Source organism: Melopsittacus undulatus, assembly GCF_012275295.1.
Source record: "Melopsittacus undulatus isolate bMelUnd1 chromosome W unlocalized genomic scaffold, bMelUnd1.mat.Z SUPER_W_unloc_3, whole genome shotgun sequence".
NCBI lineage: Eukaryota > Metazoa > Chordata > Aves > Psittaciformes > Psittaculidae > Melopsittacus > Melopsittacus undulatus.
The window spans coordinates 1565638-1591058 of NW_022993945.1; the positions used below are offsets into that span (position 1 = coordinate 1565638).

Here is a 25421-nt window from a genome sequence, read left to right on the forward strand (position 1 = left end):
AATGGCAGGGGTCCAGGATGGGCTACAGTTAAACTAACTGATAAGTAGGAGGATTATTATGTCTCTGGTGCTGACGAACCAATTAAACTGGTATAAGCATTTACTGCGCATGCTTCAAAGGCTGCCAGAAGTGATGAAGATTGTTGGAAGAAGTAAGCGACCCTCAGAGACCACCACCACAACTCTGTACGCATGCGGGGAGTTTTCTGGAAAGTGATGTAATCCATACGTAGCCTCATGAATATGTATGTGTGCCCAGGGACTATATAAGGACGGCTTGTGTAGCAATAGGGGGACACACGTTAGGAGGAGCTATCCCCCGTGTCTCCCAGCGCCGCAAATAAAAATACCTGCTTGTCAGCTTGAAAACTTTGTTGGCAAGTATGTTCCTGGAGTTTTCTCCAAATCAGTTCACAGACCTTTCCATGTAATCCTTCTTTCCTCTCCTCCTGCTGAGCCACTCTCCCCTTTCCTGGTTTCCTGGGGGAGAATAACAGCCAACAATTTTTCCTAAACTTGCCAATTTTACTCTGGAGCTTACCTTATGGCCCTCCCCCCCCCCCCCCCCCCCCCCCCAGTATCCAATTCCTAGTTGAAACCTGACACACTGTAATCCACAATATACAATATTGTATTATATTAATAATTATATTTATAATAATTATTATATTGATATTATATATTCATAATCAGGGACTCAAACCCATTTGAACCATTTCAGGGAACTTGCACCAGAGAAATGGTGGTCTGATTGCGAAAGGTCTCCCAGGCCACATTCATTATTGCTCCCAAATCATATTGGTCCTTTCCTTCCTTCTCCCGATTCAGGACCAATAGTATTATATTATTCATCATCTCTTTTAATCTTTCCACAAATACAGAAGGTGATTCATTTATATCTTGCTTTATTTCATATAGCTTAGAAAAGTTCACTGCCTTGGGTTCCGTATTTTTAATACCGAATAAAATCCACCTCCGATATTGTTTTTAAGCCTGCCTGTCCTTGTCCCAGTTAGGGTTCCAGTTAGGATTGGAGGTAGGTACATGAAGATTCACTATTACCTGCCAACGTGCCTGCTGTTGTTTTTTGCTCTACCCTGGTCCAAGCCATATGAATAATGATAGTCCTGTCAACACTATCAAAAATATGATGCATAATTATCAGCCACTTGTTTCCAAATATTCTAATCTATAATGGTAAAGGGAATCTTCATCGTGACCTGACCATCATTGCCCACAGCTCGTCTTAAAGTTGCAGTCACAGTTTCCCCTTGTTTTCCCCTAGTTTGCTCTGCTGTAGGGCAAAATCCTTCAGCCCCCCACCTCTAATATCTCCTGGGCCTGTGCTGGTGCTTGTGCTTGATTCTCATTGTCAGCAACTTCAGCCCCATTATTCACAATACCCCTTCTCCAGGGGGCTACCATCAAAACTAAATCCTCCTCTGCATTCCTCAAATGTTTAGTGCATAACCGCCCTATGCTGCACAAAGAGCAACAGCATTTAAGCAAATTTTACTATCTTTCACCAAGGACAATACTAACAGGTCATTGGGTGCAAAATTACAACTACAATCACAGAATCACAGAATCCCGAGGGTTGGAAGGGACCTCAAAATATCATCTAGTCCAACCCCCCTTCAAGAGCAGGGAAACCTAGAGTACATCACACAGGAACTTGTCCAGGTGGGCCTTGAATATCTCCAACATAGGAGACTTCAAAACCTCCCTAGGCAACCCGTTCCAGTGCTCTGTCACTCTCACAGTAAAGAAGTTCTTCCTGATGTTAACGTGGAACCTCCTATGCTCTAGTTTACACCCATTGCCCCTTGTCCTGTCACTCGATATCACTGAAAAAAGCCTAGCTCCATCATCCTGACACCCACCCTTTACATATTTGTAAACACTGATGAGGTCACCCCTCAGTCTCCTCCAAGCTAAAGAGACCCAGCTCCCTCAGCCTCTCCTCATAAGGGAGATGTTCCACTCCCTTAATCATCTTTGTGGCTCTGCGCTGGACTCTTTCAAGCAATTCCCTGTCCTTCTTGAACTGAGGGGCCCAGAACTGGACGCAATATTCCAGATGAGGCCTCACCAAGGCATAGTAGAGGGGGAGGAGAACCTCTCTTGACCTACTAACCACACCCTTTCTAATGCATCCTAGGATGCCATTTGCCTTCTTGGCCACAAGGGCACATTGCTGGCTCATGGTCATCCTCCTATCCACCAGGACCCCCAGGTCCCTTTCCCCTTCACTCCTTTTCAGCAGGTCAACCCCCAACCTGTACTGGCACATGGGGTTGTTCTTCCCCAGATGCAAGACTCTACACTTGCCCTTGTTGAATTTCATCAAGTTTCTCCCTGCCCAACTCTCCAGCCTGTCCAGGTCTCGCTGAATGGCAACACAGCCTTCTGGTGTGTCAGCCACACCTCCCAATTTAGTGTCATCAGCGAACTTGCTGAGGGTACACTCGGTTCCCTCATCCAGGTCGTTGATGAAAATATTAGACAGCACTGGTCCCAGCACCGACCCCTGAGGGACTCCACTAGTCACAGACCTCCAGTTAGATTCTGCCCCATTGAGCACAACTCTCTGCCTTCTTCCTTTCAACCAGTTCTTGATCCACCTCACTACCTGATCGTCAAGCCCACACTTCCTTAGCTTATCTATGAGGATGCTGTGGGAGACAGTATCAAATGCCTTACTGAAATCAAGAAAAACTACATCTACCACTCTACCATCATCCCTCCACCTAGTCACTTCCTCATAGAAGGCTATAAGGTTGGTCAAACATGACTACCCCCTCATAAAACCATGTTGGCTGTTCTTAATGAGTCCCTCATCCTTGATTTGTCTAGAGATGGAGTCAAGAATAAGTTGTTCCATCACCTTTCCAGGGATGGAGGTAAGGCTGACCGGTCTATAATTAGCCGGGTCCTCCTTCTTGCCTTTCTTATAGACTGGTGTGACATTTGCCATCTTCCAATCCTCAGGCACCTCTCCCGTTTCCCACGATTTACCAAAGATGATGGAGAGTGGCCTAGCAATGACCTCTGCCAACTCCCTCAGCACCCGTGGGTGCATTCCATCCGGACCCATTTATTTATAGATGTCCAGATTGCATAGCTGATCCCTAACCCAATCCTCATCTACCAAAGCAAACTCCTCCTTTGTCCTGACTCCTTCTGGGGCTACAGGAATCTGGGACCCCTGGGGAGAGTCTGCAGGAGTAAAGACAGAGGCAAAGAAAGCATTTTGCTGTTCCAGATGATATCTCAAAATGAAAAATTTCTGCATAAGCCACTTCATTCCACTTTCCTTCTCGCATCAAGAATTACATCCACCATTAATTACAGTATTTTACCAGAGTTTTGCAAGTGACTGAACCCCCCCAGGTGTTCACCAATTTGTTTCCAGTGTTGCAAACTGCAACCAAATGGGGATTTCTTCAAAACCACCTGTGGAGGCACTGGTCCTCACCTCCACCCAGGTTGTTGCAAAATGCAACCGAATGGGGACCTTTTCAGAGTTTCCCCTTTGGGGGCAGTGGTACCTATGGTCCTGACCTCCACCAAATACCGAAGTCCAGACAACCAAAACCAAACTACCTTTTACCCACCGCGCAGGGTGTCCCTGCACCTTAAGTGGAAAGGGACCAAAAAGAATGCCTTTTTAAAGAAATAAAATCAGGGTCTTACTGAGGTCCTGGTTGGTCCAGGGAGCTGTGGCTCCTTTCAGGGAAACTTCCCCGATGCCGGTGTGAATGTCCCAGAGACTCCCTGAATCCACAGGAAACATGGCTGAGTGTCCCTGTTCAGGCACCAGATTGTCACCGTAAAAGTTGGTTGGAGAAACTCAATGTGGAGTTTCAGAAAGAAGCATTCTTTATTGCAGCACTGGGCACACACGTGAATCATTTTGCAAAGGTGGGCATACCCGATACTTGACGACAGCAGCTCTATATTTAGCATGTCCTTGCTTCTGTTCCAGTCTCTCTCCACACTGGGTGCCATTCTGCTATCTTGAAGGCTGGCATCCTTGGTTTTATTTATTGCCTCCTTAGTTGTCATCAGTCCTGTGATGTTCCTTCACCCATCAGCCAAACATTCCTTTCTCTCTACGTGTTAGTAAGTTAGAACAGTTTGGCCTATTCTACTATGTTAAAGGCACACACACTATTGTTAGTTTATAATTTATGATTACAAGCTTATAAAGTTTAATTTCCAGAGTACGTTGTTCTGTAAAATTTGTGAGATTCAAATGAACCACAGCACTGCATATGTAGGAATGGAGTCAAGCTCAGTTGGCGTTGAAACTAGCGAGGGAGGTATAAGGCAACAATAAAGTTCTCTAGGATGTGCATCAGGAGGAAAGGGAAAGCTAAAGAGAATGTGGGCCCATTGCTCATGGGGCAGGGGGCCTAGTGACAAGGAACACTGAAAAGTCTAAAGTACTTAATGCTGATGTAGGAAAAAGGCACAGTAATATCTGCAAGCAGGGATGTTGCTTCCTCTGGAAAGTGATGCCCATAGTGTTTTGTATTAAAAGGCCATGGTATTTTCTGGAAAGACAGTGCTGTTTGGGGGGTATAGTTGTACTAGTTTGAAAGCACATGACTGGAACAGAGGAGGGACTTCTGGGGCAAGTGGGACATGTAACAGCCACTAGGGGCAGGGCTTCTTCAGGAACGGGGGGGGGGGGGGGGGGGGGGGGGGGGGGGGTAAGGGGTGTAGTACCTGTCACTGGTGGTCCTGCATAACTGTATTAATAGTATGTAGACTTACTTTGATATTGGCAGCAAAGCCAGCTAACCTAAGGTCATAGTCACAACACTGAGGTATCTCATCCTCTGCCTCTTAAAGGAATTCCAGCTTGCAAAGTCTCTGAGACAAAACTCTTACAGAGATGTAAGACCTCTTGCAGTTCAGAGAATCATAGAATCGTTAGGGTTGGAAGGGCCCTCTGGAGATCATGTAGTTCAACCCACCTGCCACGGCAGGGACACCTGGAGCAGGTTGCACAGGAACGCATCCAGGAGGGTTTTGAATGTCTCCAGAGAGGGAGACTCCACAACCTCCCTGGGCAGCCTGTTCACCACCCAGTGAACAGGTAATGAACATTGTCAGGCAAAATTAATGGCACAGTTTATTAATAAGAGGGGAGAGAAATGAGTTTGGTAAAACTAAGATACTATGAAAAATTAATTAAACAAAAAATAGCTCCAAGAACAGACAGTAAAAAAAAGGGAGGGAAGGAGGAGGGGAGATTAAACCAAACTGGGACAGAGAGAAAAAAAGAAAGGTGAAATACAGGGAAAGACAAAGGTTGAAAAGACAACCTCAGGCCTGGCACAGCATACTTGATACTGGAAAAAAAGAGTGAATGAATGTTTCAGGAAAAAACAAAGACTGAAGTAGAGTCTGAAGGCATTTCTCATACAGCATAAATCCTTGCCTAGGCTAGTTGGTGGCTTTTGACCCTCTTCCCACTTTTGCTTCTTCTGAAAGCACTTTTTGGTTAGCTATGTAAATAGTATATTATGAAACTATCACAGAAAACAGAATTGTGCTTAGCAATTTGGAATATTCCAAATGTCATGCTGCTAGATTTTAGCTCATGAAAGCAAAGCGAATAAATAACTATCAGCTCCCTTTTTAGGTGGAGATGATGAGGAGGATGATTAAAAGTGGAAACTCCACTTAGTAGTTATATGCAGTGTAAATTGTATTGACTCCAGCAGGGTTACTCCATACTGAGGTTATTATACATGGGCTCAGCTTCTAGATGGTGATCACCTTGGTAATGCTGTTAGGTTGATTTAGTCTTGTATATGTGTTGGATTCTCCTGTGCTCATTGCACAGTGGCTAATGGAAGGAGGGTGCTATAAGGGGAAGGGGCTGTTAGGTTAGTTTTGAAAAACATTTTTAGCTGTCTGCTGGTATCATAGGTATATGTGGGCATGGAAAGATAAACTCCAGAGTTTCGTTGCTCTAATTCTCTCTCATACCATTAAAAACTAGGCCCTTAGATTCATCCAGCTTAACTTGAAGGTCTAGAGAGATAGCAACCACAGTTTCTCTATTATTCTGTGAGGAGAAAAAGGTGGCTTCAGAGTTGTGCCACTGAAAACAGAAACAATGAATAGGTGGACCAGGCTGCTAGAATTGAAGTGGCTCAGGTGGATCAAGACTGGGAACATAAGGGTGAACTATTTATAGATCTATGGACCTGTGACACCTGAAGGCATTTAGGACAGGATGCAACATACAGATGGGCTAGTGATCAAGGGGTAGACTTGACCATTGACACCATTGCACAGGTTATCCATGAATGCAAAATGTGTGCTATAATCAAACAAACAAAGCAGCTAAAGCCATTTTGGTATAGAAAACCATGACTGAATTATCAACATGGAGAAACCTGGCAGATTGACTATATAACACACTACCACAAACTTCCAATTTTTATGGCATCACAGCACCCCTGAAAGATTTTAATCATACAACAGGACCCATTTCCAAAACAACCTCATAGACATCTGGGCCAAGGAGCATGGCATTGACTGGGTGTATCACCTCTCCTATCATGTACCAGCCTCCAAGAAAATTGAATAATAAAATGGACTGTTAAAGCTACACTGAGAGAAATGGATGCTGGGACCTTCAAACATTGGGATACACATTTAGCAGAAGCCACTTGGATAGTTAACAGTAGAGGATCTGCCAGTTGACCTGTCCCTGCCCAATCAAAACCCCTGCGCAATGTGGCAGACATAAGGTCCCCATAGTACACACAAGGAGCTGGTTGTGAAAAACACTCTGGGTTATTATTTCTTTCTTGGGAAAAAGCAAACCTATTTGAAGGATTATTTTTGCTCAGGCACCTGGGTGCACGTGGTGGGTAATGCATAAGTATTGGGGAGTCCATGTGTACCTCAAGGTGATTTAATCCTGGATGAAAATAACACGTGATTTGAATTGTATGATGGCAGTTTTGCATGATGCTGTATGTCACCACTGCTGTGACTGCCAAACATCCATACATCAAAGGTGTTATAGAAGGAACCTCTCACTGCTAGCCAAGCTAGAGGCAAGGGGAGAAATTCATTGCAATATTAAACACTATGGCCTGGTCCAAAGGGACCAGGGGTGGAGAATGTAATGGATATAGTTTTAAACTGTTGTAACTCATGATTTGAGTTGCATGTTATAGGAATTACTATAGCAGGAACCACCTGAATCAATGGATTACAAGCCTTATAAGAAGCAGTGCAAGTGCAGCAGTGACCTGATCTGAGCTGGCTTTGGGGCCCAGTAACTCCATGCAACACACCACCTCTCCTGTCCTGAGTGACCACCATAACAGATGGAAAAGAGTCATGGACTAAATGAGCTCAGTGGACATTTTGTGGACATTTCTGGACATTTTACAGGGGTGATCCATAGAATATCTGTGTATTGGATCAAAGGATGGAAAGAGAAGTAGTGGTTAACGAGGCTGTATTGGATAGTGTGGGACCTGAGCATGATGTAATGGTATGGAATAAGGGATAGAGACTGCACTGGTTTTGGCTGGGATAGATTTCATTTTCTTCTTAGTGGTTGGTAAGGGGCTATGTTTTGGATTTGTGATATATTTATTTCATATAGCTTAGAAAAGTTCACTGCCTTGGGGACCGTATTCTTAATACTGAATAAAATCCACCTCCGATATTGTTTTTAAGCCTGCCTGTCCTGGTCCCAGTTAGGGTTCCAGTTAGGATTGGAGGTACGTACATGAAGATTCACTATTACCTGCCAACGTGCCTGCTCTTATTTTTTGCTCTACCCTGGTCCAAGCCATATGAATGATATTTGCCGTGGAATGGACTCAGTCAGAGATCAATATGACCACACAAAAAGCCATTTATTGCAAAGCATTAACTCCTTATATACTATTGCTTACACACACCTACAGCAATTTGGCATATCATGATTGGATACTTGTCTTGAAGACCCTTAGTGACTAACATAGAATTGGTTAAGCACAGGTGTGAGAACTCGACCTCAGAAGCTTGCCAACAGTCCACAGTTCTCATAACTCAGTGAATTACAGCTTCTTCTTATCTTGCTTGTTTAAGCTTCCTCCGGCCTCTCATGGCCTTGCTGTATCTTTCAGAGTTATTCAGAGCTCATGTACCAAATATCCATTCTCCTGTGAGAACACTGTCCCCATACCTCCCCCTTTTTAGTTTTACTAAAAGATTTTTACAATATGGTGTGTCTGCTCTGTCACTGCATGACTTGTGTAACATAACAACCCACTACTCTAGGCAGCATTATTTCAGTAAGACTGGTCTGATTTGAAGTCACTTGAACCTTTATAACATGTGGCATACCAGTGAATCCTACACACCATGTAACAGGTTGGAATATTTGGAATTTAACGGATGTGCCCAGTGTACTTGTCCATTACCCATGGTCACACATAATAGAACAGATATTACAAAGATTTCTGTCATTGCTGTTTCTTTAGGTGGTTGAGTTTTGCAGCTTTATACGTTTCGCTGGCAGTCAGTATGGTCCTGTTGATAGCTGTACACAGCTGGGTCTACCCTTTTTCTCATGGATGGATCGCTGATAACAGCGGAGGCTATCCCTCACATCAAGGTCTGGCATGGCATGTGTCTCCACCACTCCACACCTGCTGGGTTGCAGCCAACAGCGGAGCTAAAGGTACTTCTTGGTGGCAGACACAGAGACCAACCCAGTCTTGGCGTTGACTGTGGTAGCAGGCATTTGATCAATCTCAGTCCTTGCACCTTGTTGTCAGTGCAGAGTTTCACCTGCTTCATCCAGTAACAAGTCACAACTACAGCAAAGCACACACAGATTTACATTAGCAGAGTAACTATTACAGAGTGCATCAGCATGTTGAAGATGCTGATGGCAGAGAGGGACTAACCAAAGAAATTTCTTACAGTGGAGTTCTCCCACCCTCTTAATTTGTTCCATTACCTGCTTTATAACAGTACCATCATATTAGAATCTTTCTAGTTTTTGCCTTAGCATTTTCTAGCAGCTGCTGCAAATTTGGATTCTTTAACATCTCTTTTACAAGTGACAAATCTATACAATACAAGATATAGTTTATTAGCAACTGGCTAGTAAATACAGGTGATTTTATAGACAAAATCACAGCCTCTAATAATTTACAAGCACACATGTTCAAGTTGCTACTTTTCAGTTGCCCCCAAGTGATGTTTTGCAATCATTCATTTTTCTCTTCCCCAATCTCATTCTTCTTGGGGTTTTCACGGTCAGCTCCTGTAGCTGATGTACTTCCACTCGTCTGTCCAGCTCATGGCAAGGCTTGACAAACTTTGTAGGCAGCCGCCATGGACCTGTAGGTAGGAGGACACAAATATACCCCCTCTCCCAGGTTATCACTTCTTGAGAAGTAGACAGGTTGAAGTGATTCCTTAAAGCAGAAGCATTCTGATGCAAAGGGAATGTGAAGCAGTGGCAGAAACAGACTGCACAGTGTTAACAGTCAAGGAGTTTGATCCATCATTACCCTTTTTTTATTTTTTCTTTTTTTCTCTCTGTCACCATGATGCTGCTTAGGTGACAGCTGACAGAGCTTATGGTTGCATTTCCCCTCTTGCTTTTTCAGTTAGCAGTTCTTGTTTCAACTGATCTGTTCCTCCAAGTCTTGGATTTACCCCCAGGTTACAAACTGCCCCAATACCTCAATAGATTGAGAGGTTTTTTGGTGGTTTTTTTTGACATTAAAAATTCTGAGATTTGTCAGGTAGTACTTGGTTCACACAAAGACAGAAGATGCAATATTATTGTTGTGGTTAATCTGAATGATACCCCTATGGCTCAGACCACATTGTAACATTATAAGGGGGGTTTCCTTGGACCCATTATATTTGATCAGCCTGTCAGTGTCCCAAGAAGGACAAGACCCTTGTGTCCGACCAGCCTGTCTGCATCCCATTGTGGGAACTGTACTGGACAGTCCACTGTATCGGAGGGTGATTCGACTAACCCATTCAGGGACCCACGCTGACAACATCACTGAATCAAATCCCTTACGTGTTGTTGATAGTACACTGGCTGGAAAACAAGCTTGAAGCAATACACAATAAAACTACAGTCACTACTAACAACTAGAATGAGTTAATTATTTAGCATGCATAAAATTCTTACCCAGTAGGTGTCCCTATAGGGAGAAGGCAGGTTCAGCCCATCAACTGATCCCAGAAGTTCCAATGAACTTCTCCCCTCCTTTTTTTTTTTTTTTTTCCAGAGTCTCTCACCTTGCTTTGCACAGCGTATCATGATAATCATATAATTTGGCGTATCATGATTGGATACCTGTCTTGAAGACCCTTAGTGACTAACATATAATTGGTTAAGCACAGGTGTGAGAACTCGACCTCAAAAGCTTGCCAACAGTCCACAGTTCTCATAACTCAGTGAATTTCAGCTTCTTCTTATCTTGCTTGCTTAAGCTTCCTCCGGCCTCTCATGGCCTTGCTGTATCTTTCGGAGTTATTCAGAGCTCATGTACCAAATATCCATTCTCCTTTGAGAACACTGTCTCCAGAGATATTCCTGTCAACACTATCAAAAATATGATGCATAATTATCAGCCACTTGTTTCCAAATATTCTAATCTATAATGGTAAAGGGAATCTTCATCGTGACCTGACCATCATTGCCCACAGCTCGTCTTAAAGTTGCAGTCACAGTTTCCCCTTGTTTTCCCCTAGTTTGCCTTGCCATAGGGCAAAATCCTTCAGCCCCCCACCTCTAATATCTCCTGTGCCTGTGCTGGTGCTTTTGCTTGATTCTCATTGTCAGCACCTTCAGCCCCATTATTCACAATACCCCTTCTCCAGGGGGCTACCATCAAAACTAAATCCTCCTCTGCATTCCTCAAATGTTTAATGCATAACTGCCCTATGCTGCACAAAGAGCAACAGCATTTAAGCAAATTTTACTATCTTTCTCCAAGGACAATACTAACAGGTCCTTGGGTGCAAAATTACAACTACAATCCTTTTGCTGTTCCAGATGATATCTCAAAATGAAAAATTTCTGCATAAGCCACTTCATTCCACTTTCCTTCTCTCATCAAGAATTACAACCACCAGGCAGCAGACTTCCCTGTCAGCCATGTCAGGTCAACATACCAGGCTCTCTTTTCTTGGGGTTTACACCCAGCAAGTAACTCAGAAGCACGCAACTGCTCGCTCACTTGCCCCCCTCCCCCATTCTTCTCCCCTACTCCTAGAGGGATGGTGCAGAGAATGGAAAGAATGTAACTCCCATAGACTGAGATAAGAACAGTCCAATAACTAAGGTATAATACAAAACTACTAGTACTAACAATAAGGGAAATAACAAGGGAAAACCAACAATAAACTGAAATGATGCACAATACAGTTGCTCACCATCCTCCGACCGATACCCAGCCTGACCTGAGCAGAGATCTGGGCCTTCCGGGTAACTCCCTGCAGTTTCTATACTGGACATGACATTCTGTTTGATGGAATACCCCTTTGGCTACTTTGGCTCAGGTGTCCTGTCTGCTTCCTCCCAGCTTCTTCTGTCCCCTCCTCACTGGCAGAGCATGAGACTGAAAAGTCCTTGATTAGGGTAAACATTACTTAGCAACAACTAAAATATTGGTTTGTTGTCAGCATTGTTCTCAGGCTAAAGTCAAAACCACATCACTGCACCAGCTACTAAGAAGGAGAAAAATAACTGCTACAGCTGAAACCAGGACAGTTCCTGTCAGGGTGGAGTCACTAACCACAACCACTCTTTTTCCTAGTAGAGTTGATTATGATACGAGGGGCTGTCTGACTCCCTGGTGGCAACTCTTCTAACCTGGATGATCCCTTATCTACTTAATCATCTTCCTCATTTTCCTGATCCTCAAGTACCATGGCATTAAATCTTTTATAGAGGGGTAGTTGGGAAGGTGACATGAGCTGAGAGGTGATACGCTGTCTATTCTGAGGAGTAACCTTTTTCCAACCTCCCCTGTCTCCTAGGTCCCTCCATCTGCCTGATGGCAAGGCAGATCCTTAATTTCTTTTCTTTCATCTGGCTGTCTTGCTTCTCTCAGGGATGGTAGAGCACAGCTCCACAAGTCTTTCTCCTCCTCAGATTCCCTTATACTCCTTAGCCATTCCACCTCTTCCCATAGCTCTGCCACCATGCAGAGCAAATCATCAACCTGGTGACACCTTACACATCCACCAGCTAACTTCATCAAGAAGCTCTGGAACTCACTACAGCCAGACACCTGGACAATTATATGTTTTTGAGGGACTTCTGCCTGGGTCACCATGTCCTTTCTGGCCAGCAGAGAGAACTTTATCTTGTTTGCTTTCTGTGGAGAGGATGCTATCCTTGAGCACCTTTTTGATGACCACTGGCTGAACTTACTTCTTAAGCTTGCCGAGCTTTGGGGCCCTCGTCCTGCCTGCACAAACTGAACTGCAGCACCACACTCCAAGTTGCTCACACTCCCAGGGGGAGTGTTTTATCTGTTCATGGCGTGGTGGTTGCTCCTCCTGGCATCAGCTGCCTGCATCACCAGAGCTGCTGGGTCCTGGGCAAGTCCTGGTAAGGACTTGAGGCTCTCCACAGGTTAGGCTGCCTGTGACCTGCCAGGTGCATCAGTGACCCAAACCAATAAATTTACTGCATTGAGCACTTCCTTAGAGTTAGCCACTGTTTCTCATTCTCCCTCTTTGTTCACCTGTTACATAAATACTTGTGCCTTCAGGGATTTATCTTCTGGAGTATGTATCTGAACATCTCCTTTATCAAAACTCATTTGTGCATTCAGTTTGTTTAACCAGTCTTTCCCCAACAAGGGCATCGGACACACATAGAAATGTGTGAATAAAAACTCTTTTGCTAATTCCACAACTAAGAGGTTGAAAGAAAGGCCATACTTTTCCTAGTTGCTCCGATTACAGGCATTGTTTGCTTGCTTAATTCAACTGTTTGTGCATTTAAAACTGAGAACGTATCTCCTGCATCCACTAAAAATTTAATTTATTCTCACCCTATCCTGAGAGTAACCAGGGATTCAGTTGGGTATTTCTCTAAATTTCCCCCTGGTCTGCATCAATCAGAGTTCTGACCTAAACATAGATCAGTGACTCTGGGATCCTCCTTCTGGGAATTCTTCCGCATTTGCCCTAGATTCGGTGGACATTCCCTCTTCCAATGACCCTTCTGCTTACAGTACAAACTGATCCTCCTCCAGGGTTCCTCGAGGGGGCAGACGGCCCCTCCCTTTTACTCTTTATTTTACAAGTTCTTGGCAATGGCTGTAGCAAACAGCCTGAGTTTTCCTAACATCCCTTGTAACTTGTTCTTTTTCCTGCCTCTTTTCTACCTCCTCTTGATTATTATACAACTTCCATGCCACTTCAAGCAGCCTAGCTATGCATCTTGCCTCTGGGCCCTCTACCCACTGCAGTTTTTCTCCTAATATCAGGATTTGACTGCTTGTCAAAAATTTCACAAAGCAAGTGAAAAAGCAGCACTAGATTAGGTCCCACAAAACAAGAAATTTGCTTGTATCTTTCCCTGCAGTCAGATCACTATGGCTTTCAGAGAGTTGGGAAGATCCTGAATGAGGGGAGTCATACATTTGGGATTGACTGGAATCATCTTTAATTCTAAGCTCTCAATCGTACATCATTTGCAGATATCAGGTGTCCTGGGTTTAGCTGTAGCAGATATTTTTCTCCTTCCTAGTAGCTGGTGCAGTGCTCTGTTTTTGACTTTAGTCTGAGAACAACGCTGATAACAAAGCAATGTTTTTAGTTAATGCTCAGTAATGTTTACCCCAGTCAAGGACTTTCTGATAAATGAGTGGTGTCCCTCAGGGACCGGTGTTGGGACAGGTCTTGTTTAACATCTTTGTCGGTGATATGGACAGTGAGATTGAGTGCGCCCTCAGCAAGTTTGCCGGTGACACCAAGCTGTGTGGTTCAGTTGATACTCTGGAGGGAAGGAATGCCATCCAGAGGGACCCTGACATGCTTGTGAGGTGGGCTGATGACAACCTCATGAAGTTTAACCATGCCAAGTGCAAGGTCCTACACCTGGGTCGGAGCAATCCCAGGCACAGCTAAAGGCTGGGCAAAAAGGAAATTCAGTGCAGCCCTGCAGAGAAGGACTTGAGGGTATTGGTCGATGAGAAAATGAATTATTATTGGTAGTAGCAGTAGTGATTTGTGTTATACCTTAGTTATTAAACTGTTCTTATCTCAACCCTTGGGAGCTATATTCTTTGGATTCTCCTCCCCAGCTCTCTGGGAGTTGGGGGAGCAAGGGGGGGAGTGAGTGCACGAGCTGTGTGGCTGGGTTTAAACCACGACATGCAAAAAAACATTAGTCTAGAGAAGAAATTGTAAAGGTAAAACACCTATCGTGGAGGATGGGGGTGGTATGGGGAAGGAAGGGGTAGGGAGAGGATGAGGGAAGGGGTGAGAGGGAGATGGGAAAAATGGGGTGTTGTGAAGGGGACAGGAAGTGAGAGGGAGATATAGGGAGAGGGGAGAAGGAGGAAGCAGCACAGGGGCATGAGTTTGAAGGGAAGGGGAAGGGTGGAAAGTAGAGGCTGGGAGGTGTGAGGACAGAGAAGGGGGTTGGGGGTAAGAGGGAGTGAGCATGGGGTGGTGGAAAGAAGGAAGGGTGGGAAAGAGGGATTCAGGAGTAGAGAGGGAGGAGGATGTTTTGCACCAGGAGGTGCTGGTTCATGATGATCCCCTTAAGAAAGGTGTTTAGACTTTAATGTGTCATTTAAAATGCTATTTCTTAGAGCTAACACTATAAAGTAGAGGATAATATAGATGCTACATAGCTTCAGATGCTGGGAATCCAGAGTTGTGCAGTATTGAATGTGCATCTGATCAGGGTGCAGCACACCATGCAAACCTTGTCTGTAGAAAGGGTTACCCCATTTTGATCATTTGAGCTCTTATGCTTGCATGAGAACTCAGTGCTTTAATTTTAGATCAAGGCAAGGAAAATCAGAATGTGAAATCACTGGTACCAGTTGAGAGCTGCCTGCAGGCTCCTTTGTTACAATAAACTGGCTACATTTATCCTGTGGCTAGAGGATATGTGCACACAATGCAGGCCTTGGCTTACATTAATTGTTGTGTGGATCTCTTAACTTCTCTATTTACAGTTATCTTCTAGTTAGGATAGCTACATCACCATACACACATTCTTTTGAAGTTGACATTTTGTTCTGGGTATCTGTTTTAGTGGACAGTGTTACTTGTGTCTTGCAGCACAGCACAAAGCCCAAAGGCTGCCCCAGTAATACTGCATGATTGTAGTGGTTTAACCCCTGGCAGCAACTAAGCACCACATAACCACTCACACATAGCAGGATAGGGGGAGAGAACCAGAAGGGTAAATATGAGAAAACTTGTGGGCTCAGATAAAAACCATTTCATAACTGAAATAATAATAATAATAAATTGTAATAAAAAGAAAAATGAAAGATATAAATAAAAGCCAGGTCAGTTAATGTCAGCTGTCCCAGATGTGTCTCCTCCCAACTTCTTGTGCACCTCCAGCCTACTTACTGGTGGGGTGGTGTGATAAGCAGAAAAGGCCTTGTATCTGTGTAAACACTGCTCAGCAATGACTAAAATGTCCATGTATTATTGTTGTGATTTAGGCCCAGCCGGTAACTCAGAACCACACAACTGCTTGCTCCCTCCCCCCCTTCCACCCCCAGCTCCTGGAGGGATGGGGAGGAGAATGGAAAGAATATAAATCCCACAGGTTGAGATAAGGACAGTCCAGTAACTAAGGTATAATACAAAACTACTACTGCTACCACCAATAATAATAATTATAAGGGAAATAACAAAGGGAGATGTCGTGGTTCAAACCCAGCCACACAGCTCGTGCACTCACTCCCCCCCTTGCTCCCCCAACTCCCAGAGAGCTGGGGAGGAGAATCCAAAGAATGTAGCTCCCAAGGGTTGAGATAAGAACAGTTTAATAACTAAGGTATAACACAAATCACTACTGCTACTACCAATAATAATAATAATGATAAAGGAAATAACTAGTGAAGAGAATACGACAGTTCACCAGCCACTGACCCATAACTCATCCCACCCTGCCCGATCGAGCACCAACCGATACCTCCTCCATCCCCCCAGAGAACTAGCGCTTCTAGGTAACTCTCAGTTACATCCTGGGCATGACATGCTATGGTATGGAATACCTCTTTGGCTAGCCTGGGTCAGGTGTCCTGTTTCTGCTTCCTCCTGGCCTCCCCTCCTTCCTGGCAGAGCATGAGACTCACAAAGTCCTTGACCAGAGTAAACATTTGAGCAGTAACTAAAAACATGCTTGCTATCAGCACCGTTCCCAGCCTGAAAGTCAAAACACAGCTCTGCACCAGCTACCAAGAAGGAGAAAAAATGATTGCTACTGCTGAATCCAGGACATTGCAAAAGACAAAAAGTTTCAAGGAAAGCAAATACAATTCTACAATTCACAATTTTTTTGCTTTTTCCTATTTTTTTTATAACATTCTGCCTCCCCCCTTCCCAAATATGAGGTTCTCATTCTCAGGACACATCTGTCATGTTAATGAGGCTTTGAGGCATGCTGTTATCTATCTTAAATCTCTTATGGGAAAGCTCCTGCAGCAGTCAGGAACTATGCAAGGTTCAGAGCTTCCCCTCCACACACACCTCTGTCCTCTGGAGCCTAAAACTAGTAAGAGTCAGAATGAAAAAAAAAAAAGCACAGAGAAGTGTGGGAATATCCCAGTAAAATGGCTTAGTTCACCTCTGACAAAACAGTATATTACTGTGGTCATAAGGTCACCCTCTCTTCACCTCTCAGCACTTCACAGCCTAAGCAGAAACAGTGACAATTATTAAAACTAGGTAAAACCCACGTGTGTGCAATATGGTCCCTGTTGCAGGCAGGCCAGCATTTACTTTTCTAGGCTGATTAAGAAGTTACATGAGCACCCTCAGCACTGCAGAAGTCAGGCAGCCAGGGCAGGAAGCATCAGGATGTGATAAACGCATAAATGTATTGGCTTTCGCAAATCATAGGTGTGGTTATGTGGATATAACTATACAAGTTCATAGTAGCAAAACCAAAGCTTGATAAAGACACAAGATGAGCAAAACAGTTGTATAGTAGAAGAATCTGTAAAGGTAAAAAGAAGAAAAGGGGGGGGGTTGCGTGCTTGATAGAAGAAAAGCTAGTGCCTGTAAAATAGAGTTAAAGTACTTTTTAACTTACCTTAGGTTATAGAAAGAGAACAATGTTTATGTTGTTAGCCTGTGGGATTTAGTGGCCCCACTAAAGGTGAGTTAATTGTTTCACACAAGTCCTCTAAAGTATCTTTAGTTTTAAAGAACAATGTTTGTTGTAAGTCTATGGTGAGATAACAAGATTTAGTGACCCCAGTAAACATGAATGAATTATTTCACACCATCCTTCTACTTATCAGTTAGTTTAGAGACAGAGCCTCCCAAACATCTGCTAGCTTGGGATACTCCTTGTCTGCTCATCCTGCAATAAATTTTGCAGGAAAGTCACACTGTTTTAAATCTTTGCTAGTTATCAGAATAATTACAGATATGGCTGGTTTTAGCGAGTTGTGTAATTACTGGGGCGTTCAACTGTGCCAAAGGTGAAAAGTACACTGTGAGGAAGACTGCTTACTTCATCTTGAAGACCCCTACTCACATGAGGAAGACTGCTTACTTCATCCTCAGGACCCCCGCCCACAATTATTGAAGAGCAGTGCGCAGACGCCAAGAGGAGGAGACTTATGATAATAAATTACTGGACTTAATTATAATGTTCCCTGCCTATATGCAGGGATTATGAATATTTATGTGACTAATGGAATTGTGAAAGTACATAAACCTGTAACAAATACTAATCATTTGCGCCTCTGGCTACGGTCACGCACCCAGCGCTGTTTGCTTTTGCTTTATTGACTTTGTCCCTTAATAAAACCTTGTTATCTTGTTTAGAGAAGTGAATTCATATTTTACAAGGTATGCATCAGATTCATCACTGCTCACTACACCTCCCTAAATTACAAGAGAATTACAGAGAAGATTTTACAAGCCACACTAGAAAGGAGAGAGAATGGAAAAATACCATAAACCACCTCGGTGAACTTGTCCCCTTCCTCAAGGCTGCTGTCAGGTTGTTGCTATTCCTCACTCTCTGGTGTCCTTACTAGGGGATGAGGGAGATCTTCGTGCACCTGCAAAAACATGGCCCCACCTTTACAACAGAGGCATGAGAAGAGATTCTTCTCCCCGTGGCCGAAATGGCAGAGGTGGCTGTGTCTCTAGTGAATGTTTGGAGACAGTAGTCATTCCTAGTTTGGAGAAAAAAAGGGGAGAGCCCTATACAGTACATAAAAGCTACACTCAACTCCACGGCTTTCCCTGCGTTGAATGGTGCCGATTTCCTTTCCATTGGTTGTTTATTTTCTCTTCCTTCCTGTGCAGTAACAACAGCTATTGGACAGAGAAAAATTGAAGAGTAAACCAGAAAGAATTAAAAAATAAAAAACCAAGAAACCCAAAACAGATGGAGAAGGAAAGAAACTAGTAAGAAAAGAAAGCTAAGGGGTGCAAAAAAAAATTCAGTGTTCTTACAATAACAATAGAAGAAGGAACAGAAGTAGGGACTTAGGAAGGGGAACGTAGATTAAAGTGGCGGAAGAGGAAGAGGGGAGCAAGATCCGCTGTATCGCGGCGTCTGGGAACTTACAACTGGTGGATCCGCCCCCTTGAGAGAGAGGAAAAAAAGGGAGAGAGGGAGGGAGACAGGCTGGCTGGCCAGCTGGCCAGCCAGCCAGGGCCGTAGGAACAGATATCTCTTCTCCCCCCTCATTTCTTTTTTTATTGCTTGTTCGATTCGCATTTGGGGGTTTACTGCGTAAGGTGGGAGGGTTTTAGGTTAAAGCGACGCCTGAGCAGCCCAGCGGGAGCCCAGAGACAGGCCTGGGCTACAGCCTCAAAATTAGGATGTCCCGGCATGAAGGTGAGAGACCCACGGCTGCGTAAAGGGGGGGAGGGGGAGAGAGAAGGGGGAGAGGGGGAGGGAGGAAGGATGCCCTTGAGTCTTGTACGGTATTAGGGCTTCGCATGCCGCCGTGTGAGGTGGGTCAATATGGCGGCAGCTCCACCGTCGTTGTGAGCGGGTCGCTGAAAGCGGTTAAGGTGGGAGGAGGAAGGCGGCAGCTAGGCCTCGCAGGAAGTGTGCGGGAGGTGGTGGCTGTTTCCGTTACGAATGAGCTCTGAATCCCTTTCTTGTCACCACTATGCATGCACGCTAGGTCTGTGCTCGCTAATGTTGGAGGGCTTGTTGCGGCTTGAAGTGGGTCTGGTTTTTGTTGCCCCTTACTAGCCTGTGACTTAGACCTTGTTTTGCTTTGGACGAGGGCTGTGTCCGAGGCAGATAACAGCTCTGGTATAATGGGGGGGGGGGGGGGGGGGGGGCGGCGGCGGGCGGTGGCTGCGCGACAGGGAAGAGGAGGATGTGTGTGACAGGTATAGAAAGAATTCTTGCACTTAATTGGTTGTGATGTTGAGATTGGGAGGGAATTTATGCAGTCTTCATGGCTTTGTCCAGGTGTGGTTTGTATTTGGTAGCTTGAGAAGTAATATAGTCCTTTTTAGTTTTATATTTTAAAAGTGGAAACATACCAATGTAGTAGCAGCTTATGTAGAGAGATCATGCAATTATTTTGTGTGTTTGTTCTTGTTCTTATGGTGTTGTTGTAAGTGGAGTGGATAGTTAAGGATTTAACAAGAAAAAAGTGAGAAGAACATAGACAAGTGAAATAAGTAAATTAATGTAGAGAGATCTTGTGTGATATTTGCAAAGACACTTGCTTGGTTTTCTTTTTCTTCTTACCAGTAGTTGCTCTAGTACAAAGTACTCTGCAGAAGTTCAACCTTGTATCTTGAAAGGATAATTTTTTGTTTTGTTATGAACTACATTTAGCGCCTGTCTCTATATGCAGTTTTGATTCTGCTACAGATGTGCAAATATTTTTAAAAGGGTTGGAGATATCTATTTAGTCTTAATGTTTTTTAAAGTAATGTGATAGAAGACTTCAGTGTTTGGGAGTATTGACTTCTAGATGGAGGGCTGGTAGCTTGATGTTGAACTAGAATTATGATGGCTATTCATTGTATAGGTATAGCATTTTGTGCGTGTGCTTGCCTATTAAAGATCAGTCTTGCTTGAATCTACTAAACAAATTCTCTTGGTTTTTTTTCTGATTAGGCTTGCTGTTTGTTTTCTGTTGTAGTGGTGGTTTGTTTGTTTGTTTTTTTTTTGTGGTAAAGGGTGTTTTGTTTGTTTCCTTTTCCCCAAAGAGGGTGGGTGGGGTTCTTGGATGCAGATAATAAGGCAAATGTGAGGAACAGTGAGTAAAAATAAAAAATTAATACATTTATTTTAATAATTATGGGTTGTCCTGGTTTGAGCAGTAGCAGTCATTTTTTCTCCTTCTTGGTAGCTGGTGCAGTGCTGTGTTTTGACTTTTGGGCTGAGAACGGTTGCTGATAGCAAGCATGTTTTGAGTTACTGCTCAAATGTTTGGTTTGCCCAAGGCCTTTTCTGAGCTCATGCTCTGCCAGGGAGGAGGGAGGCCGGGAGGAAGGAGAGACAGGACACATGACCCAGGCTAGCCAAAGAGGTATTCCATACCATAGCACGTCATACCCAGGATGTAACTGGGAGAGACCTGGAAGGGCTGGAGCTCTGGGGGGATGGAGGAGGTATTGGTCGGTGCTCGGTCAGGCAGGGTGGGGTGAGTTATGGGTCGGTGGCTGGTGAGGTGTTGTATTCTCTTCACTTGTTATTGGCTTTATCATTATTGTTTGTAGTAGTAGTAGCAGTAGTGATTTATGTTATACCTTAGTTATTAAACCGTTCTTATCTCAACCCGTGGGGGCTACATTCTTTGGATTCTCCTTCCTAACTCTCCGGGAGCTGGGGGAGCAAGGGGGGGAGTTAATGAGCTGTGCAATTTGGTTTTAAACCATGACATGGGTTAATAAAAAAGTTTTTGTTTGTGGTTTTGTTGTAAGTACTCTAAACTGCTGTACTATATATCCATAGTATGTGATACAAAGCATGATAGTAGGATCCAGACTTGTTAAATTGCACTGGTCAAAGCTACAAAAGCAGTATGATGTTTTTCAATGTTTTAATAAAGGAGAATAATGATCATAGACTCATAGAATGGTTTGGGTTGGAAGGGACCATAAATATCATGTAGTTTCAACCCCCTACCACAGGCAGGGACACCTTCCACTAGGGCAGGTTGCTCCAAGCCCTGTCCAACCTGGCCTTGAACACTGCCAGGGATGGGGCAGCCACAGCTTCTGGCCAACCTGTGCCAGCGCCTCAGCACCCTCATAGTAAAGAAGTTCTTCCTAATGTCCAGTCTAAATCTACCCTCTTTCAGTTTAAAGCCATTCCCCCTTGTCCAGTTACTGCATACCTTTGTAAAAAGTCCCTCTTTGTAGGCCCCCTTTAAGTATTGGAAGACTGTTACAAGGTCTCCCCTGAGCCTTCTCTTCTCCAGGTTGAACAAGCCCAACTCTCTCAGCCTCTCTTCATAGGAGAGGTGCTCCAGCCCTCTGATCATCCTTGTGGCCCTCCTCTGGACTCACTCAACAGGTCCATTTCCCTCTTGTGTTGGGGGCTCCAGAGCCGAATGTAGTACTCCAAGTGGGGGTCTCATGAGAGTGGAGCAGAGGGACAGATTGCTCCAACCCAAGTGTAGGACCTTGCACTTGGCCTTGTTGAACTTCATGAGGTTCACACAGGTCTACCTCGGTCCAGGTCCCTCTGGGTGGCGTCCTTTCCTTCCAGGGTGTCAACTGTACCACATAGCTTGGTGTCATCTGTAAACTTGCTGAAGGTGCACTCGGTCCCACTGTCCATGTTGACAACAAAGATGTTAAGCAGTGCCAGTCCCAATACCACCCCTGAGGAATACCACTCATCAGTGATCTCCAGTTGGGCATAGAGCCGTTGACTCCAACACTCTCAATCCAGCCAATTCCTTATCCACAGAATGGTCCATTCATCAAATCCGTGCCTTTCCAATTCAGAGACAAGGATGTCATGCACGACAGTGTCAAATGCCTTGAACAAGTCTATGTAGATGATGCCAGTTGCTCTTCTCTTATCCACTAACGCTGTAGCTTCATTGTAGAAGGCCACCAAATTTGTCAGACACAGTTTTTATCTTAGTGAAGCCATGTTGGCTGTCACCAATCACCCCTTTACTGTCCATGTGCCCTAGTATAGTTTCCAGGACGATCTGCTCTGTGATCTTGCTGGGGCATTGAGATGGCCTGTAGTTCCCCAGGTCTTCCTTTTTTCCCTTTTTAAAAATGGGAGTTATATTTTCATTTTTTCCAGTCAGCAGGAACTTCACTGGACTGACATAATTTCTTAAATGTAATGGATATTGGCTTGGCAACTACATCTACCAGTTCCCACAGGATCTGCAGATGCATCAGGTCCCATGAACTTGTGCATCTTCAGTTTCCTTAGATGGTCTCAAACCTATCTTTTTCTACAGTGGGTGGTCCTTTGTTCTCCCAGTCCATACTGTTGCCTTCTGGGACTTGGGTAGAGTGGCTGGAGCTCTTGCGGGTGAAGACTGAGGCAAAAAAGCCATTGAGTACCTCTGCCTTCTTGTCCCAGATGACTAAGTCTCCTGTTTCCTTGCAGAGGGGGGCCTCATTTTCCCTTGTCTTCCTTTTATCTGCAATATAGCTATAGAAGTTTTTCTTGTTGCTCTTAATGTCCTTGGCCAGATTGAGTTCTGTCAGGGCTTTAGCTTTCTTAATCTAATCCCTGGCTGCTCTGTGTATTCCTCCCAGGCTACCCATCCTTGCTTCCGTCCTCGATGGGCCTCCTTTTTATACTGGAGTTTGTCCAGGTGCTCCTTGTTCATCCATGCAGGACTCCTGGTGTTCCTGCCCGACTTCTTTGTCAATATGCATCGCTCGTGAGTTTAGTGGACGTGATCATTGAATACTGTCCAACTTTGTTGGCTCCCTCTTCCCTCCAGGGCTTTATCCCTTGGCATTCCTCCAAGCAAAGGCTTTTCTAGTAGATGTTAGGTTTTGTTTGTAGCAAGGGGAATTACGGTTTTCTCACTCTTTCTGTTCATTAGCAGAAACTGAAGAATGGAAATAAGTTTACATGTGTGGTTTGTTTTAAAATGGAAACAGGTATATTGATATTATTTGTTTTATGTTTTTTTTAATAAAAATAGTTACCTTCTACTAAACTTGATAGTAATGTTACATTGTTGAGATAAATATCCTTATATCAAAAGAAGGAAAACCCACATCAAAACCGGGAAGATATAAAGCTGCAGCAACAGTTGTGTTTTGTGATAGATTCTTATAAGAACCTAGTTTGACTTGAGTTTTCTTAATATTTTTTATTGCACGTTTAACATTTTTAAGACTTAATTTTATATTAGTTATAAGGTTAGTATAAGTTGCCTTGATGTACAGTCTGTGGTTGGCTGAGACCTCAGTGTAAACTGATGCAGTTGTTTTTGCAAGGATAAGGTATAGAAGTTACTTTCAAACATGTTAATAAATTGTATTTTTGCTGTGAGCTATTTGTCAGAATAGCTTGGTTTTGCCAGAATGGGTTTTGTCATGGGAAGCAATATATTTGAGAAAATAAATGCTGGACAACTTGGAATTCCAATGTCTTGGGGCTCTAAATAAGTATCTGATGGAAGAATAAGCTTACTTTTCATTAGGGTCTTTTGCTAATTTTATTTGCATTGTGGCAAGAAATTAAGTCATGCTGTGGATTAAAAGTTGCTTGGGAGACAGGAAAAGAGTAGAATTCAGCCACCAACATTTTGCCACTGACTGTTCAATGCCTTCAGAAATGTAATTGGTGTAGAACTTCAGAAATTATCCAGGGTGGAGAATGTGGAGGAAGGGAAAAGTGGGATAATAACATTTTGTAGTAAGGCAATTATTTGAGATAGGGGTGACTAGAATGCCTTCCAAGGAACTTTAGAAAGAGCTGTATAAGCTCTGTGCATGAGAGTTGTGATTTAAGTTCAGCTGGTAACTCAGAACCACAGAGTTGCTCGCTCACTCCCCCCCACTTCTTCCTCCCCCCACTCCTGGAGGGATGGGGAGGAGAATGGAAAGAATGTAGCTCCCATTGGTTGAGATAAGAACAGTCCAGTAACTAAGGGATAATACAAAACCACCACTGCTACCACCAATAATAATAATGATAAGGGAAATAGAAAGGGGAGGGAGTACAATTGCTTACCACTTGCCAACGGATACCCAGCCTAACCCGAGCAGCAATCTGGGACTTCTGGTTAACTACCCCACTTTCTATACTGGGCATGATGTGCTGTGGGATGGAATACCCTTTTGGATAGGTTGGGTCAGGTGTCCTGTCTCTGCTTCCCTCCAGCTTCCTGTGCCCCTCCTCACTGGCAGAGCATGAGACTCAGAAAGTCCTTGATTGGAGTAAACATTACTTGGCAACAACTCAAAACATCCATGTGTTATCAGCACTGTTCACAGACTAAAGTTAAAACCAGAGCACTGCACCAGCTACTAAGAAGGAGAAAAATGACTGCTACAGCTGAACCCAGGACAGTATCCACCCCTTATTCCATACCATTCACGTAATGCTCAGATCCCATATTTTAAAATGTACTATTGCTTTTTGTCTTATATATATACATACACATCCATAAACAGAGAGATACCATTATTTAGTCCATGCACCAATCCCTATAAAGTTGCTGAATTCATCCAGTCTTTGATGTCAGGCTTCATCTCTTGTAACTTTCTTTCAGGGCAGGAGAGACAGTATGTAGTGTTGGATTGTTGCTTGCTTATGTCACTGCTGAACTTGTCTGGTCACTGCTGACCTTGTCTGGTTTTGTCAAAGTTCATTCTTTGTTGAGGTGATGATGGGAGAGAAGTCAGGGTCAGTTGCTGGTGACCTGAAGACAGTTCTGCTGCCGTTGGTTTTTCCCATTACTTTGTTCTCTGCTGATGATCATGATAGCACATGTCTTCTTCTCAAAGCCCAGAGTGGTGAAGATGGACATCTAGCTGATGGGCTATAAAAGTATTCTATAGCAGACAACAGCATATAATTCAGTTCATTGGCTGATTTTCCCCAAAATTATATTCCCTTGAGTTACACATAGGACTTCCCCATCTTCCTGCCTTACCCGCCAACTATATTCATGTCCCTGAGTGAAAACAATCCCATGAGTGGTATGTAAAAGTTCTGACTGGGCTGGGCCAGCCCTGTTGGCAGATCTTCTGGTGTT

At 43.9% G+C, this 25421-nt stretch overlaps 1 protein-coding gene across 2 annotated transcripts in view; it reads left to right on the forward strand.

Moving 5' to 3' along the window:
• Positions 1-18831: 18831 nt before the first annotated feature.
• Positions 18832-25421, forward strand: part of LOC117438244 (E3 ubiquitin-protein ligase KCMF1-like) — a 104321-nt gene continuing 97731 nt past the window's right edge. For both annotated transcript variants that reach the window (XM_034073763.1, XM_034073764.1), the window contains exon 1: positions 18832-19087. In XM_034073763.1, coding sequence (XP_033929654.1) covers positions 19072-19087 — 16 coding nt within the window. In that variant the 5' untranslated portion in view covers positions 18832-19071. The remainder of the gene's footprint in view (positions 19088-25421) is intronic.